The sequence below is a fragment of the Heteronotia binoei genome, chromosome 18, assembly GCF_032191835.1.
Source record: "Heteronotia binoei isolate CCM8104 ecotype False Entrance Well chromosome 18, APGP_CSIRO_Hbin_v1, whole genome shotgun sequence".
Classification (NCBI taxonomy): Eukaryota; Metazoa; Chordata; class Lepidosauria; order Squamata; family Gekkonidae; genus Heteronotia; species Heteronotia binoei.
Window position 1 is genome coordinate 15,721,311 of NC_083240.1, and position 15,615 is coordinate 15,736,925.

General features: G+C 52.8%; 1 protein-coding gene across 1 annotated transcript in view; it reads right to left on the minus strand.

Annotated features, from left to right (window-relative positions):
* WNT4 (Wnt family member 4) overlaps nt 1-15,120 on the minus strand; it is a 47,946-nt gene extending 32,826 nt beyond the window's left edge. The window contains exon 1 of the mRNA XM_060259264.1: nt 15,000-15,120. Within this exon, the coding sequence (XP_060115247.1) occupies nt 15,000-15,076 (77 nt within the window). The 5' untranslated portion in view covers nt 15,077-15,120. The remainder of the gene's footprint in view (nt 1-14,999) is intronic.
* Nucleotides 15,121-15,615: the final 495 nt, after the last annotated feature.

The window sequence follows — 15,615 nt, forward strand, 5'->3', positions numbered from 1 at the left end:
AAAGGCAAGAGATGTTCAGAGGTGGTTTGCCATTGCCTGCCTCTGCGTGGGGACCCCGGACTTCCATGGTGGCCTCCTTTCCAAACGCTCACCAGGGCTGACCCTGCTTAGTTCCCGAGATCGGACGAGATCTGAATAGCTTGGGCCATCCAAGTCAGGGCAAAGGAATGCCTGCTAAAGACCAAATAAAGTGGAAGAGCTGCCACCAGTGTTCCCTCTAAGCTGAGTTAGCCTGAGCTAGCTCACAGGTTCTTTGCTCAGGAAAAAATGGCCCCAGAGCACAAATAATTTATGCAGTCACTCACAACTTTAATCCTAGTAGCTCACAAAGTAGAATTTTTGCTCACAAGGCTCTGCGGCTTGGAGGGAACAATGGCTGCTACTCTTATCTGGGAGAAGCAGGTTTGATCCCCTACTCCTCCGCTTGCAGCTGCTGGAATGGCCTTGGGTCAGCAATAGCTCTGGCAGAGCTGTCCTTGAAAGGGCAGCTTCTTGGAGAGCTCACTCAGCCCCACGTACCTCACAGGGTGTCTGTTGTGGGGGAGGAAGGTAAAGAAGTTTGGAGGCTACTCTGAGACTATTTAGAGTGAAGGGCAGAGTATAAATCCAATATTACTTCTACTTCTAGTAGAGCTCCTTCGGCATCCTTCTATTTTGCTCTCCTGGGGATTCTGTAGAAGTGTGTGTGTGTTTTAAGCACACAGATGGAAGAACAACTAAGCAGAGAGACAGAAGAGAACATTCACATTTAATTAGGGTCAGAACTTAGTTTGGGAACCAATTCCAGTTCCTGGGTTTCATCTTCCAAGCATGTGTAGCGGTTACAAAACAAGGGCCCTTCTGAGCATGTACAGAGCATCTTTCTCCCTTCAACAAGGAACTGGGCAACTTGCTCCTGAGTTGGCCATCAAGTACACATGTTTGCATTAGCAGCCCAAACCAGATCCTAGTTTGGAAAGCCTCCCTGGGGTCCCACAGCCGGCTCACCACAAACCCACTTCGTACCCAGACTGTGAGCCAAGCAGTCTCCAGCAAGGTTGCGCAACCTCGAGGGTCTGGAGGAAAGCCGAGACAAGGGGAGGCCCCCTTCCCTGCCCCGCTCAGCCGGGTTAGCCTGGCTTCCAGACTGCCTGATCTCCAATCCACCTTTCCTTTCTGTTGAGCTGAAGCCAAGGGGCGAAGGTTCCCCACCCCGTTTGGACACACAACACGTGCACACATGGTGGGGGGCGGGAAGTGTTGTCGAGTTGCAACCAGCTTGCAGACACCCCCATGGGGTTCTCAAGGCAAGAGACAAGTAGAGGTGGTTTCCATGGCCTTCCTTTGCACAACAGCCCTGTGTTCCTTGGTGGCCTCTCATTCAAGCGCCACAGCTGACTTTGCTTCGCTTCCAAGCTCTGCTGAAACTGGGCTAGACCAGTGTAGGCTGTTGGGCTGCTAATTAAAGAGCAGGAGGACGCAAACTAACATTCAGCTGCAAGTCCCCCTCCAGAGAAGTCCCAGAATTGGCTTCCTGGTCAGAGGCCAAACTGCAAAAAAAAAGGGACACCGACAGTTCCTCCCTCCCCTTCAGATTCTTCTGGGCCAGGTCATCTCTCCACCTGCAAATGATGGTCGCTATCCACTGCTCCTTGCCCTCTTGCCACTGGGTTGCAGGGTGAGCCTACAGCAACGGCACCACCAAGCATCCATGTCTGCTGCCCCCCCCAACCCATTTGTTCTATCTGAACAGGGATGGGGGGATAAGGAGGAGATGACTGTGTGCTTAGTGGGTGGTACCAGAGCCATTTGGCATACAGGGCAGTCCAAAAACAGGGGGGGTATACTTAGAAACACAGAAAGATAACACTGAAATGTACCCCAAAGGTCATCTAGTCCAACCTCTTGTACAATACAGGACATTTACAGCTAGCTCCCCCCTCCCCGCTGACCCCTGCTCCATGCACACATTTGCTGCAGGAAAGATACATCTGAGCGGGCGGGATTTCCAAAACCGGAACACCAGTCAGCACACCTCAGAGTAGCAGGTTGGGAGGGGAGGTGGCATGGTGGAGTTCGATCTCATCAGAGCTTGGAAGCTCAGCAGGGTCAGCACTTGGAATGAAGATAATCAGGGAAGGCTCTGCAGAAGAAGGCAGCGGCCAACCACCTCCTCCTCTCACTTGCCATGAAAGCCCCTTGCCGGGCTCGTCGTAAGTCAGCTGTTCCTTGATGGCACCCAGGGCTTTTAAAAAGCAGGAACGCAGTTCCGGCTGGCTTGGCACCAGGGGTGTGGCCTAGTATGCAAATGAGTCCCTGCTGTGCTTTTTCTTAAAAAAAAAAAGCAGCAAAAGCCCTGATGACAGCTACGTACAAAAAGCAGCAGGTAGTTCAGATGACTGGCTCTAAGGGTGTCTACTTGCTCCTTAAGCCCTTGTTGGATGGTTAGAAACCAGCAACTTCTGCCTTAGAGTCCATGGGTGTTGGCATGAGCCCCTGGATCTTTGCCCTCTTGCAGGTTGAAAAGCAGCCACAGGGAAGGATAAAGCAGCAAAAATAAGTGGCTGCCGAGAGGAAGGGCTAGCGGCTCCCCTCCACCCCCTAAAATGCACAACCTCCAGGAGGCAGCTTTGAATAATATATATATATATATATTAGAAGACAGAAAAAATAGCACACCCGGCTGCGTGCAAGATGGAGTCAGGCTGGCAGCTACGACAGAACATTCCCTTCCATGCAACGTTTCTCTGAAGTGCCAGAGAATGCGAGTCCCGACAGGCTAAAAAAGGCTTTCAAGGGAAAGAAAGAGGCGCGTGTGCATGCGGGCGAGGGGGGGGGGGGGCGGCGAAGCACCCTCTTGTCTTGTGAAATGCTCCCTGAGCTTAATTACTAATCCAGCAGGTTTCTGGGAAAGCCAAGCTCCACCAAGTCTCCCTGCGGAGGAACACCGACCCACCAGCCTAAAGCAACAGGCCCGGGGAACGCCACGCACACCTGGGCACACAACGAGCGGGAGCACGGCCAACCTGAGCTCGCGGGCCCTGCCGGAGACGGGCACGTGACCCGCTCAGGCCTATCACGCCGCAGCACATAGAGGCCGGTGAGGAGGAAAAAAATGCTACAAGACCAGGTGCATTCCAGCGCAGAAGCCTCGCATGCTGTTATCTCTTGGAAAAGTCCTCCGACGACACTTTCTGCCCTCTGGCAATATCGTCTCTCTTCAACATTGCGGGGGTGGTGGTGGGGGATCTCAGTCCAAAATACAGGCAGGCTGCAGTCTTTTTGGCACGTCAGAGCCCGGCTGGGCACATGCTTTTTGATGAATAAGGTCCCAGGTCCAGTCTTGGCCTCTCCAGTTCTCAAATAGCGGTGGGACAAGGGAAAGGCCTGGCCTGAGAACTTGGGGAACCAATGCTGGTTAGAGGGCCATCTCAGTACTATACAGAATCACAGAGTAGGAAGGGGCCACGCAGGCCATCTGGTCCAACCACCCTGCTCAACGCATGGATCAGCCTAGAACATCCACAAGAAGACAGAATCATAGGATTACATAAAAGCCGGTTCATCTGTTCAAATCCTGTGGATAGTGGGATGCGGCAGAGCTCAGTATCTAAGCACACATGTTGCTTTACAGAAAGCCTAAGACTGAATCCATGCCATTATTTTAAGGTTTATATTTGGAGGTCAATACCATGCCTTTCGCCTGAGTTCGATCCCGGCAGAAGCTGGGTTCAGGTAGCTGGCCCGAGGTTGACTCAGCCCTCCATCCTTCAAAGGTCGGTAAAATGAGTATCCAGCTTGCTGGGGGGGGGGGGGGGGAAGTGTAGATGACTGGAGACGGCAATGGCAAACCGCTCCTTAAAAAGTCTGCCATGAAAACGTCGTGATGTGACATCAACCCAGAGTCGGAAACGACTGATGCTTGCACAGGGGATTACCTTTACCTTTTTACCATGCCTTTCTCTGAAAGCATTGTTCAATCTTGTCTCCTCATTTGTATTCTCATGGCAACTACTCTATGAGGTAGGCTTGAACTGAAAGACATTGAGTGGTCCAGCATCTCCCAACAAGCTTCCTTGATAGAGCGAGAATTCAAACCTGGGTCTCCCAGATCTTGCTCTTGTACTAGAACAATTACACCACCCTAGTTGCCCTGCAGAGACGTCTTAAATTATTCCTCGTTCCCCCTACCACCACCCAGTTTTAAGAAGTATGTGCAAGGTAGTTCACAGAGTTGCTACTCATCAGAGTTGACAGTATTGAGCTGAACAGGGTCACTGGTCTATCTGCTTAAAGCCGATTCATCCACTCACATGCTGAAGCCAAGAAGTCCACAGATGAACAACTGTGGTCTCTTTATGCTGACCTCCTTGGAAGTTCTGAAGTATCAGGGAGGGAGGGAAGGAAGAAGGGAGGGAAGAAGAAGAAATAATAATTGGATTATATCCCATCCTCCACTCCGAATCTCAGAGCGGCTCACAATCTCCTTTATCTTCCTCTCCCACAACAGACACCCTGTGAGGTGGGTGGGGCTGAAAGGACTCTCACAGCAGCTGCCCTTTCAAGGACAACCTCTGCCAGAGCTATGGCTGACCCAAAGCCATTCCAGCAGCTGCAAGTGGAGGAGTGGGGAATCAAACTCGGTTTTCCTAGATGAGAGTCCGCACACTTAACCACTACACCAAACAGGGAAAACCACATCTACATTTTGTGCAATGCCCCCAGAAAGACTGGAAAAGCCCAAGAATAATCAGTTACTGCTCTGATATTTCCAAGATCTCCACAAAGATGAAGGACCTTCCCCTATAGCTTTTGCTCCCCAGGTAAAGGCATTTCCCAAGGGCCTTCAAAACCCATGAACCATGCCCTGGAAGATTTGGACTGCAGCCATTTTGCTCTCAAAACAAGACGACAGAGCAGTGCATTAGACATGGTTATCTGAAGCATCAGGAACCAGAGGAGAGGGGTCATGGCTCAGCAGCAGAGCACCAGCTTGGCATGCAGAAGGTCCCCGTTTCAATCCCCAGAACCTCCAGTTAAAAACCACCAGGCAGTAGGAGATGTAAAAGACCCTGAGACCCTGGAAAGCCACTGCCAGGATAGGCAATACTGACATTGATGGGCCAACGGTCTGTGTCAGGAGGCTTCATGTGAAGTCCTTGCCCAGTAACCGCAAAGATCATCTCACCCTCTCAGTCTAACCTGAATCATAGAGCTGGAAGGGACATCCAGGGTCATCTAGTCCAACCCCCTACACAATGCAGGAAATTCACAAATACCTCCCCCCCCCTTCAGACACCCCCAGTGACCCCTGCTCCATGTCCAGAAGATGGCAAAAAAAACCCTCCAGGATCTCTGGGCAGATTGGCTTGGAGAAAAATTGCTGACTGACCTCCAAACTGGTGAGCAGCATTTCCCTGAGCGTGTAAGAAAGGGCCGTGAGAACTAAGCACTGATGCAGCCCTCCCTCTCGTGTTCTCACAGAATCTGCATTGCTGTCAGATGGCCATCTAGCCTCCGTTTAAAATAAGGCAGTGCTTGGCATGTCACTCTGAGCCTCTCAGAGGAAAGGTGGTGGACACAACAGAACAGGCAATTTACGACTCTTTATCTGTGGAAGGCAGCATTTCAAAGAGGGACACCCTTGTTTTTTTCTGTATTCCAATTTCCTCTCTAGTCTCCAGCCTGAAAATTGGATGCATATTGGACTGTACAAGCCCATGAGCTGAACTGCCCATTGAGGGCAATTATTTAGCCTATTTCTATGCCACTTCTCCAAAGAGACTGCTCGGCTAAACTACATTTGTATGTATGTAAGAACATAAGAGAAGCCATGTTGGATCAGGCCAATGGCCCATCTAGTCAACACTGTGTCACACAGTGGCCAAAAAAACCCAACCCAGGTGCCATCAGGAGGTCCATCAGTGGGGCCAGGACACTAGAAGTCCTCCCACTGTTGCCCACCCCAAGCACTAAGAATACAGAGCATCACTGCCCCAGACAGAGAGTGGCTAATAGCCATTGATAAACCTCTGCTCCATACATTTATCCAATCCCCTCTGTCTTTGCTTGTAGCCGCCGCCACCTCCAGCATGTAGCTGTATAATTCTTTTTCGTGATGGCTTCTGCTTTTTTTTTTTAAGTCACCCACAAGAATCTTGAGGGAAAAACCTGCCAAGAGCATGTGTGTATTCGTAAGAAAAGGACCACTGTATCCTTTTAGCCCCCCTTTGCAAACTGCCTGTTTCCAAATCTAGGTGGGCGCTGGATAGCCCAAGCTAGCCCGATTTCATTAGATCTCGGAAGCTAAGCAGGGTCAGCCCTGATCAGTATTTGCATGGGAGACCACTAAGGAAGTATTTGGATGGGAGACCACTAAGATAAATAAGGAAGTCCAGGGTCTCTGTGCAGAGGCAGGCAACGGCCAACCACCTCTGAACGTCTCTTGCTTTGAAATCCCCATGGGGTTGCCATGAGTGGGCTGTGACGACAGCAAAAAAATAAAATAAAGTAGGAAGAAGAAGATGATGATGATATTGGATTTATATCCCGCCCTCCACTCCGAAGAGTCTCAGAGCGGCTCACAATCTCCTTTCCCTTCCTCCCCCACAACAGACACCCTGTGAGGTGGGTGGGGCTGGAGAGGGCTCTCACAACAACTGCCCTTTCAAGGACAACCTCTGCCAGAGCTCTGGCTGACCCAAGGCCATGCCAGCAGGTGCAAGTGGAGGAGTGGGGAATCAAACCCGGTTCTCCCAGATAAGAGTCCGCACACTTAACCACTACACCACTTAACCACTACACCAACTGGAGGAACAACGTACCCCCTCCCCTAGTCCTCGAGATTCTGCCTCTCAAAGCCATTCATCCTTTCAAAACAAACCAGGAGGAATGAAGTATATGTTGAGAGGAGTTGGTCTTAACCTCTTCAGGGACAACAGGAGCCTGGAGGCAGCTGTGACCTGGGAGCCAAAGAACTGGCTAGGCAGCACTTTGTAGCAGAAGAGGTTGACCCAATGTGCGAAAGAAGGACTCTTCTTCCTTTCTCACAATACAAGAACTCGTGGGCACTCAATGAAATGAGCAGTAAGCTTGGATAAAGGGAAGGTCTTCTTCACTCAAAGAGTAAATAACATGTGGAAGTCACTGCCGCAGGAAGTGATGGTGGCTACAAGCATAAGCTTCAAGAGGGGATTGGATCAACATATGGAGCAGAGGCCCATCAGTGGCTATTAGCTGTAAGTTACAGGTGGAATACGCTGTCCAGGGCAATGATGCTCTGTATTCTTAGTGCTTGGAGGGCTTCTGGAGTTCTGGCCTCACTGGTGGACCTCCTGATGGCACCTGGTTTTTTTGGCCACTGTGTGACACAGAGTGTTGGACCAGATGGGCCATTGGCCTGATCCAACATGGCTTCTCTTATGTTCTTCTGCCTGTGGATAGCAGGGTTTGGGAAGAGGAGGAGCCTCAACAGGGTATAATGCCATGGATCACACCCTTGAAAGCAGCCATTTCCTTCAAGGGAACTGATCTCTGTCACCTGCAGATCTAATTCTGGGATGTCTGCTAGCCCCACCTGGAAGCTGGCAAGACCTACTTCTTGCAAGTATTCCAACAAGATAATTAATGATCCAAAGTGCTTTGAACTTGGAATTCTAAGCATTACCCATCATTACTGGACTGCAGTTGCCACCTTCTGGTAGTAAAGGTTTCACCAGCACACGTGCTCAGGAAGCAACTGAGTACCTTTGAACATACACAGAGAGCGCTCGCCGATCTGCAGCAAACGACCAGAGGCCATGCCAATGCACAGAGGGCAAGGCCACCAGTTTCAAGGAGCTGTGGACAGATGGATGCCTCGGTGCCTCTCTCTTTATGCATTAACCGCTTGCTTGCTTGTCACAGGGCACAACTCAGAGGCAGGCAGAGAGAGATTGCCAGGGACTGTGTGGCAATGTAAAGTGCTGTCAAGCCTCACCTGTCTTATAGCGGCCCCGTAGGGTTTTTAAGGCAAGAGACAAACCAAGGTGGTTTGCCATTTCCTGCCTCTGGGTAGCAACACCAGACTTCCCATTCAAAAGACAAGCCGGGGCCATCAAGCTCAGGCTTCCCAGGGACTGGAAGCCCGCAACTGCATTGCACTGAAAATGGCTTTTCTCTTTATTTGCTGCTCTGTCTCCAGGGTGGCCCCGGGACCTTGTCTTCCTCTTCGCCCTGCAAAAGCGCCAACCCCGGACCCTGCATCTTCCACACACACACCAGGCTCCCCACTCTGCACCCACCTCGAGTAGCCTCACTTTCCCCCCCACGCGAGAGACCTGTCAGAATCAGGAATGAGCCGCCAAAGGACGCCCGGGGCACATTCCCCTCAAGCATGCGCCCCAAACAAGTTGCAACACTGACACACTCCCAGCTCCAGTAATGCAGTTGGTATGTCGTGCCCCCCTCCCCCCCACGCTTGGAGCCGGTCCAAGTCAGGCATTGTAAATCTAATTGCAATGTAAATGCAGCTCGTTTAATAGGATCCCACCCAGTTGGCAGAGGGGGAAAGCAAACGGGGGGGGGGGGCTCTCCCTCCCTAGTCCTCCCCTTATCTTGTTTTCCAAAACAGATACACATCACGGCTGGCTGCACTTAAGGGCCATTTGCATTCATTACAGCAGAGCCCCCCCCCTTTCCCCCAACTTTCCAGCAGATAATATCCTCCCTCCTTGCACAGCTGCAGTATCCCCCCCCCCCTATTTCCAGCTGGATAAAAAGAATCCGCCAAGAGCTCTCGCAGGAGAAGCACCATGCTGCTAAATAAGCTTTGCATCCCGCCCCCCCCCCCCTCATTCCTGTCCTAAGATCAAACTCCAAGCAGTCTGGATGATGAGCTCCTTGCTCTCATTGGAGGATGATCCTGCAAGTGTGTGTGTGGGGGGGGGGGGGAGGACATTGGTGTACAGCTATCAACGTAGAGTTGTGTTAACAGCAGTACCAGCAGGGGTTGCCGGCTCCAGGTTGGGAAATTCCTATACATTTGGAGGGGGTGGAGCCTCAGAGAGGGTGGAGTTTGGGAGGGGAGGGGCCTCAGCAAGTCACAGAGTCCGCCCTCCGAAGCAGCCATTTTCTCCAGGGAAACCGATCTCTGTCGTTTGGAGATTAGTTGCAAATCCTGAGAGTTCAAAATTTGCAGCCAAGCATGACAGTGACGATGGCTAAACGGAGCCTCCCTGTTCAGAGGCAGCGGGCCTCTGAATTGTAGATGATGGGAAGGGGGAGCTGTTGGGGCTCGTGACCACTTACGAGCATACCGAGGCCACTGCGGGAAACACAGCCCTAAGCCAGATGAACTGATGTGATTCAGCAGAGCTTTGTCATAGACAGCTAGCCTCCCGTGGTTGATTGGCCCTTTAACTCAGGGGTCCTCAACCCCCAGGCCATAGACCAGTACCAGGCCATGGCCTGTTAGCAACCGGGCCATGAGTTGTATAATTATTTCATTATATATTACAATGTAATAATAATAATAATAATAATAATAATAATAAAAGACGACATTGGATTTATACCGTGCCCTTCACTCTGAATGCCAGAGTCTCAGAGTGGCTCACAATCTCCTTTCCCTTCCTCCCCCACAACAGACACCCTGTGAGGTGGGTGCGGCTGAGAGGGCTCTCACAGCAGCTGCCCTTTCAAGGACAGCCTCTGCCAGAGCTATGGCTGACCCAAGGCCATTCCAGAAGCTGCAAGTGGAGGAGGGGAGAATCAAACCCGGTTCTCCTAGGCAAGAGTCCACACACTTAACCACTACACCAAACTAATAGAAATAAAGTACACAGTTGTATCACCCCGAAACCATCCCCCCCTCCCCGGTCCGTGGAAAAATTGTCTTCCACAAAACCGGTCTCTGGTGCCAAAAAGGTTGGGGATCACTGCTTTAACTGACTGGGAACATTCCTGGTGGGCTGCTGGCGGCCCAGAGGTAAGCAGAGCCCAGTAGAACTGGCAGTGCCGTTTGGGTTGCTTAGCTCAGAGCTGTCCAGTGGCAACTGCAGTGGCTTGCCGTGACCTGCTGCATCACCACCGGCCAGTCCTCAGCCCAGCGGGGCCTGCAGCACTGCCCTGAGGCTGCCACTTACCACAGACTCAGCCAGCAGCTGCAACAGGAATACACCCCGCCCCCCCCCCCCCCAGCTCCTTCCCTGCACTCCCCCTAATAGGGAGCAAAGCGAGCTGGGCCACTTCAGCACAACTCGCTCCAGACTTCCCAGTCTGGCCCTGGGCTGTATCTTTTTCAAATGCAAGTGGAGTCACACGTGACTAAATGTTCCTTTACAGCTGCCTTCTACTGAATCAGACCCTCGGTCCATCAAAGTCAGTATTGTCTACTCAGACTGGCAGCGGCTCTCCAGGGTCTCAAGTTGAGGTCTTTCACACCTATTTGCCTGGACCCTTTTTAGCTGCAGATGCCGGGGATTGAACCTGGGACCTTCTACTTACCAAGCAGATGCTCTACCACTGAGCCACCATCCCTCCCCATAGAGGGATCCCTGCATGTAGAAGACTTGCAGATCTGGAAGGCTAGGCTAGAACTTGTCCTCCTGACATTCAGTTTTCTACATGCAGGGATATTTTGTACAGGAGAGCATTCGGTCAAAGGAGCCCCCAGTAGAGGTGGTACAGCCCAGGCATAAGTTAACCTTTTCAGTAACAAGGGGGGTTCCGTCTAGCTTACAGCATCCAAGCAGCATTTGGAACTTTATCAGATTCTTTAAGAGAAGTTTAAGTCTTCAAGAACAGTATGAAGTATTCAAGAAGGATTCTGAGAGCCAGAGCAGCGTAGTAGATAGAGTGACAAACTGGGACACTGGGTGACCTAGCGTCGAATCTGACTTCTACCGCAGATGCTTGTTGGGGGACTGCACTGAGAATCTATATCTCTTGCATGCTCACAAGCTGCAGATTTACCCCTTTGTGTGCTTCAAATACACATTTGGGAAGCAAATGTACTTGGAACTCTGGTGCAGGAAAAGATGATGAAGAAGAAGATATTGGATTTATATCCTGCCCTCCACTCCGAAGAGTCTCAGAGCGGCTCACAATCTCCTTTACCTTCCTCCCCCACAACAGACACCCTGTGAGGTGGGTGGGGCTGGAGAGGGCTCTCACAGCAGCTGCCCTTTCAAGGACAACCTCTGCCAGAGCTATGGCTGACCCAAGGCCATGCCAGCAGGTGCAAGTGGAGGAGTGGGGAATCAAACCCGGTTCTGCCAGATAAGAGTCCACACACTTAACCATTACACCAAACTGGCTCTTACAAGAGCTTACAAGGCTCTTTTTTGTAAACTTTGGAGGATTGGCTACATCAGGGGTGTGTGGCCTAATATGCAAAGGAGCTCCTGATAGAATTCCACCCCTGCGCAAGGCTAAGTCACAGTGGCAAAACTAAGCACTGAGGTTTATGCAACAATGAATGCTAATGCTAACAACAACAACTATAATCCCATTGCTACTGGGGAGGAGCTAGTTTCTGAGACGTGGCCAGGCATCGCCCATATGCTTCTCAATGTATTGCTAACATGAGGACTAGAAACATGTTTTAAAATTAAAGACAGTTTTCTGAAAACTGAATTCTGCCTTCTGGGATACATCCACTGCGGGAGGGAGGGGAAGGATGGGTCACACTTGTGCCAAATTGTGCGCACACACACACACACACACACACACACACAGGGCCCTTCCTCCAAAATAGCTCCCAAACACCTAGCCAAGGAAAAGCTGTGCGTGCCTTTAACTTGACCATTGCAAAAGCCCTTCCAAGTCAAGTGGGTGACTGAGAGTTGACTAGATAGAGAAATGTCTGCAGAGAGACCCTTTGGATAGCACCTAACGACGGGCAGCGTCATTGCTGCCTGTGTAGAGATCTCCTAATCTCACGAATGAGTATCTTCTAGCAGTAACAGGGAAAAGATAAGTGAAGGGGATCAGGAGGCAGGAGCGTTTAACAGCCCCCCCCCATAGTTTGTCACCCCCCCCAAGTCAGCTAAGTTCAAATTTAGTAGTAGATGCAAACACTATCTACAACCAAAGCCCTCTTGATAATGCAGCAGCCCAGACGTCAACATCCCCAGGTACAGAATTTACCCCTCTAACCGAAGAATATCAATTGAATGCAGCTAACCCAGCTGGATATGAAAGAGGTAAGAAAAACAAGGTCACCAGTGGCATTACAGGCCTGAGCCCTTGACACGTGCCCTCCCAAAAGTACTGTTTCCAGCTCATTCTCACAAATCAATGGACTTCTGGACAAAAACATAAAGAAATTTAAGGGAACTCTGGCGCTATGGAGACAGGCACTGTTCAAGTTCTCCACAATTTCTGACCTGTCAACACCTGATTTCAGTGGGATTGACTTCTAACACAAGGCCCAGTTGCAAGGGCCAGAGGTGTGGGATTCTGGCAGGAGCTCCTTTGCATATTAGGCCACACACCCCTGATGTAGCCAATCCTCCAAGAGCTTACAAGGCTCTTTTTTGTAAGCTTTGGAGGATTGGCTACATCAGGGGTGTGTGGCCTAATATGCAAAGGAGCTCCTGATAGAATTCCACCACAGTGGCAAAACTAAGCACCATAGGTGTTTCACAGTGGTGCAGATCGTAAGAACCGATAACCAGTTGGATCCAAGCAGCTAACTGTGCAAAATGGTGCATCACAGGCGTTTCCTAAATAATTCTGGGCACAGAGCTCAATGACAGAGTCTCCAGGCGAACCCTGGGCACTGTCCCTAGGCTCGATTTCCACAAATGTGAATCACACACAGATCCTTCCGGAGAAGGAGATCACGCACACAAATGTAAAGCACGCCAAAGGGAGCCCTCTCTGAAGACGTGCGGTGATACCAAGAGAGCCAAGCAAAAAGCAAAACTCACAACCCTAGTAACACACATGATCCATGACATCCAGTTATGAGGCCTATAGTTCATTTAGGGCAGCAGTGCCCAGCAAGGGAACTCCCTGTCCAGGGGGAAGAGGTTTTGCTCGGAGGTTAGCACCCCTCTTGAGTCCTTTAGTGGAACTGACATGAAACGCTTTCTGGAGTCATATGGCGGAGGTCACTGTTTTTACTTAGCTGGGAGGGCGGGGGTAGGGGAAGCGTGATGCAGTTTGCGGAACCGAAGTTTATACAACAGAATAAATCCTTACTCTGCTGCAAAGGTCCCTGGGGGAAGAGGGGGAGAACGCCCAGTTACTTTAGCATAACCTACGTCACTGGGTTCTTGCGAAAATGAAATGGGGAAAATATCCTGACCCTTAAACGGTACCCTGAACATTTTGGAGAAAAGGCAAGATAAAAATAAAATCTGATAAAATACCAGAACACGGCACTTGAGTCCGAAAAATTCTACAAACCCTAATGATGTTACCAGCCGTGAAAACCTGAAATCTTTGATAAAATACCATCGATAATAAAGATGCTTTCGAAAGTCATCATGCTGCTAGCCTAAGTAGGCCTTAGTTTCTTTTCTCTACCCTCTCTCCCCCCACCCCCACCCCCAAACAGTTGTTGCTGAAAACTTGGCCCACTGTCCCCAAAATCTCTTTTAGGCAGACATATATGGGGCCAGTCAAGGACAGCCCTTTAGATCAGGGGTGGCCAAGGATAGCTCTCCAGATGTTTTTTTGCCTACAACTCCCATCAGTCCCGGCCAGCATGGCCAATGGGCGGGGGCTGATGGGAGTTGTAGGCAAAGAACATCTGGAGAGCTACCGTTGACCACCCCTGCTTTCGAGAAAGGGTTTTTAGTAGGTTTGCCGTGTATCTCCAGCTGTTCTTCCAAGGAACTCACGGTGGCATCCTCAGGGCAATTTCGGGCGCACACAACAATCTTGCGAGGCAGACCAAGCGGAAAGAAAACACTAGCCATTCCTCTGCGTTCAGGATGGCGTCGCCAGAACTACTGCACGTGCGCACAACAACCTTGCAAGGCAGGCCAAAAAATCCCGCCCCCCCCTCTCCCAAGACACTAGTCACTCCTCTAGGCGCAGCAAGCTGTCTGCTACCTCCATTCCAGGCCCTTCAAACAGAATTGCCCGAACACAAGCGGTGGAGAGAATCTTCCAGAGGTCCCAGTCAGATTCAGGGACTTCATCCACCCTCATTGCCACGTTAGAAGCGTCACCGAAAGACCAGAACCCACCAGCGGGAGCCACCCGGCCCCTTCCAAGGCCCGCCGCTTTATTCTGCTAAAAGCCCTCTGCCTTGAAGAGTCCAGCAAGGCCCCAGGATCCAATCCTAAACCCGCCTCACCAGGAGGAAGTCCCGCTCCCTGACTTGCAGGGCAGCCCTAGCAGCGCTTGCTCGGGAGCCAGCCTCTCCCCAGCCGACCAGCAGCTCTCCAGAGCCAAAGGCGCCGCGGAAGAGGACCCCGCCAGAGTCCCCCTGCAGGGCGGCCCTGGGAGACTGTGCCCAGTTTCCTCTTCGCAGACAACAGCTGGGGCGGGAGGAGGCCGATCGGCAGGGATACCAGGCAGCCTCCGGGGGGCTACACTGAAGTAGGCCCCCCCTCCCCGAGAGCTGGGAGCGCCGGTGTTCCTCGTGGGTAGGCGGACGCGCCGGGGGGGAGGGGAGAGAGGGGGGCTAGCCCCTGACTTGGGGAGCCCCCCCCCCAACTTCCTCGCAATCTTGCGAGGCAGACCGAGCGGAAAGAAACCACTAGCCATTCCTCTGAGTTCAGGACGGCGTCGCCAGGACTATTGCACATGCGCACAACAACCTTGCAAGGCAGGCCAAGCAAAACCCTCCCCCCCCCCTCCCCGCCCGGGCCAGGTGAAGGCAGGGCGCTGGAAAGCGCGACCTCGACAGCTCCGTGCGCCTCCGCCGGCTGCCTGGCTGGTTCTCGGCGGCTGCTGCAGGCGACACCTGCTGCTGGAGCGAGGGCGGCGGAAGAGGCGACCAGCAGCAGCCCGCCTTCCCGCCCGCCTTCCCGGCTCGCCCGTGCCCGCCGCTTGGCCTCCCCCTCCCCGCCCGCACTCACAGCCAGTTGCTGGCGTTGGCCGAGAAGGCGGCCAGGATGAGGAGCAGCAGCGAGCGCAGGAAGTAGCGCGGGCTCATCCTGGACGGCGCGCACCGCCAGAGAGCCCAGCCGAGCCGAGGGGCCGGCGGCCCGCCCCGGCCCGGCCGCCCAGGCTCAGGTGCCGCCGCCTCCTCCTCCTCCTCCGCCGCCGCCGCCTGGGACGGGCCGAGCAGCTGGGGCGCAGGCGGGGGCTGATGCGCCGGCGGCAGCTGCTCGGCCGGACTGTCAGCTCGGCCGGGCGCTCCCGGGATGGAGCGGCGGGCGGGCGGGGCGCGGCCCCAGGAGGCGGCTCTCGGGGCGGGCCGGGGACACCCCCGAGGCGGAGCGCCAGGCGCCCGGGAGCCGCCTCGCCTTCGCCTCCCTCCGGCCAGCCTCGTTGGGGGGGCCCGGCTGCCTCGGGAGCGGGGAGAGAGGCTGGCGCTGCGCTCTTACTCCCGAGGAGAGCCTCGCTCGCGGGACTCCGCCTGCAGAGGGGGCCGCCGGGGATCGCGGCAAGCCGGGCCTGAGACGTTTCCCGAGGCCGCCGCTCCCTCCCTCCCGGCGGCGGCAGGCGTGTGCGCACTTACTCGAGAGTAAG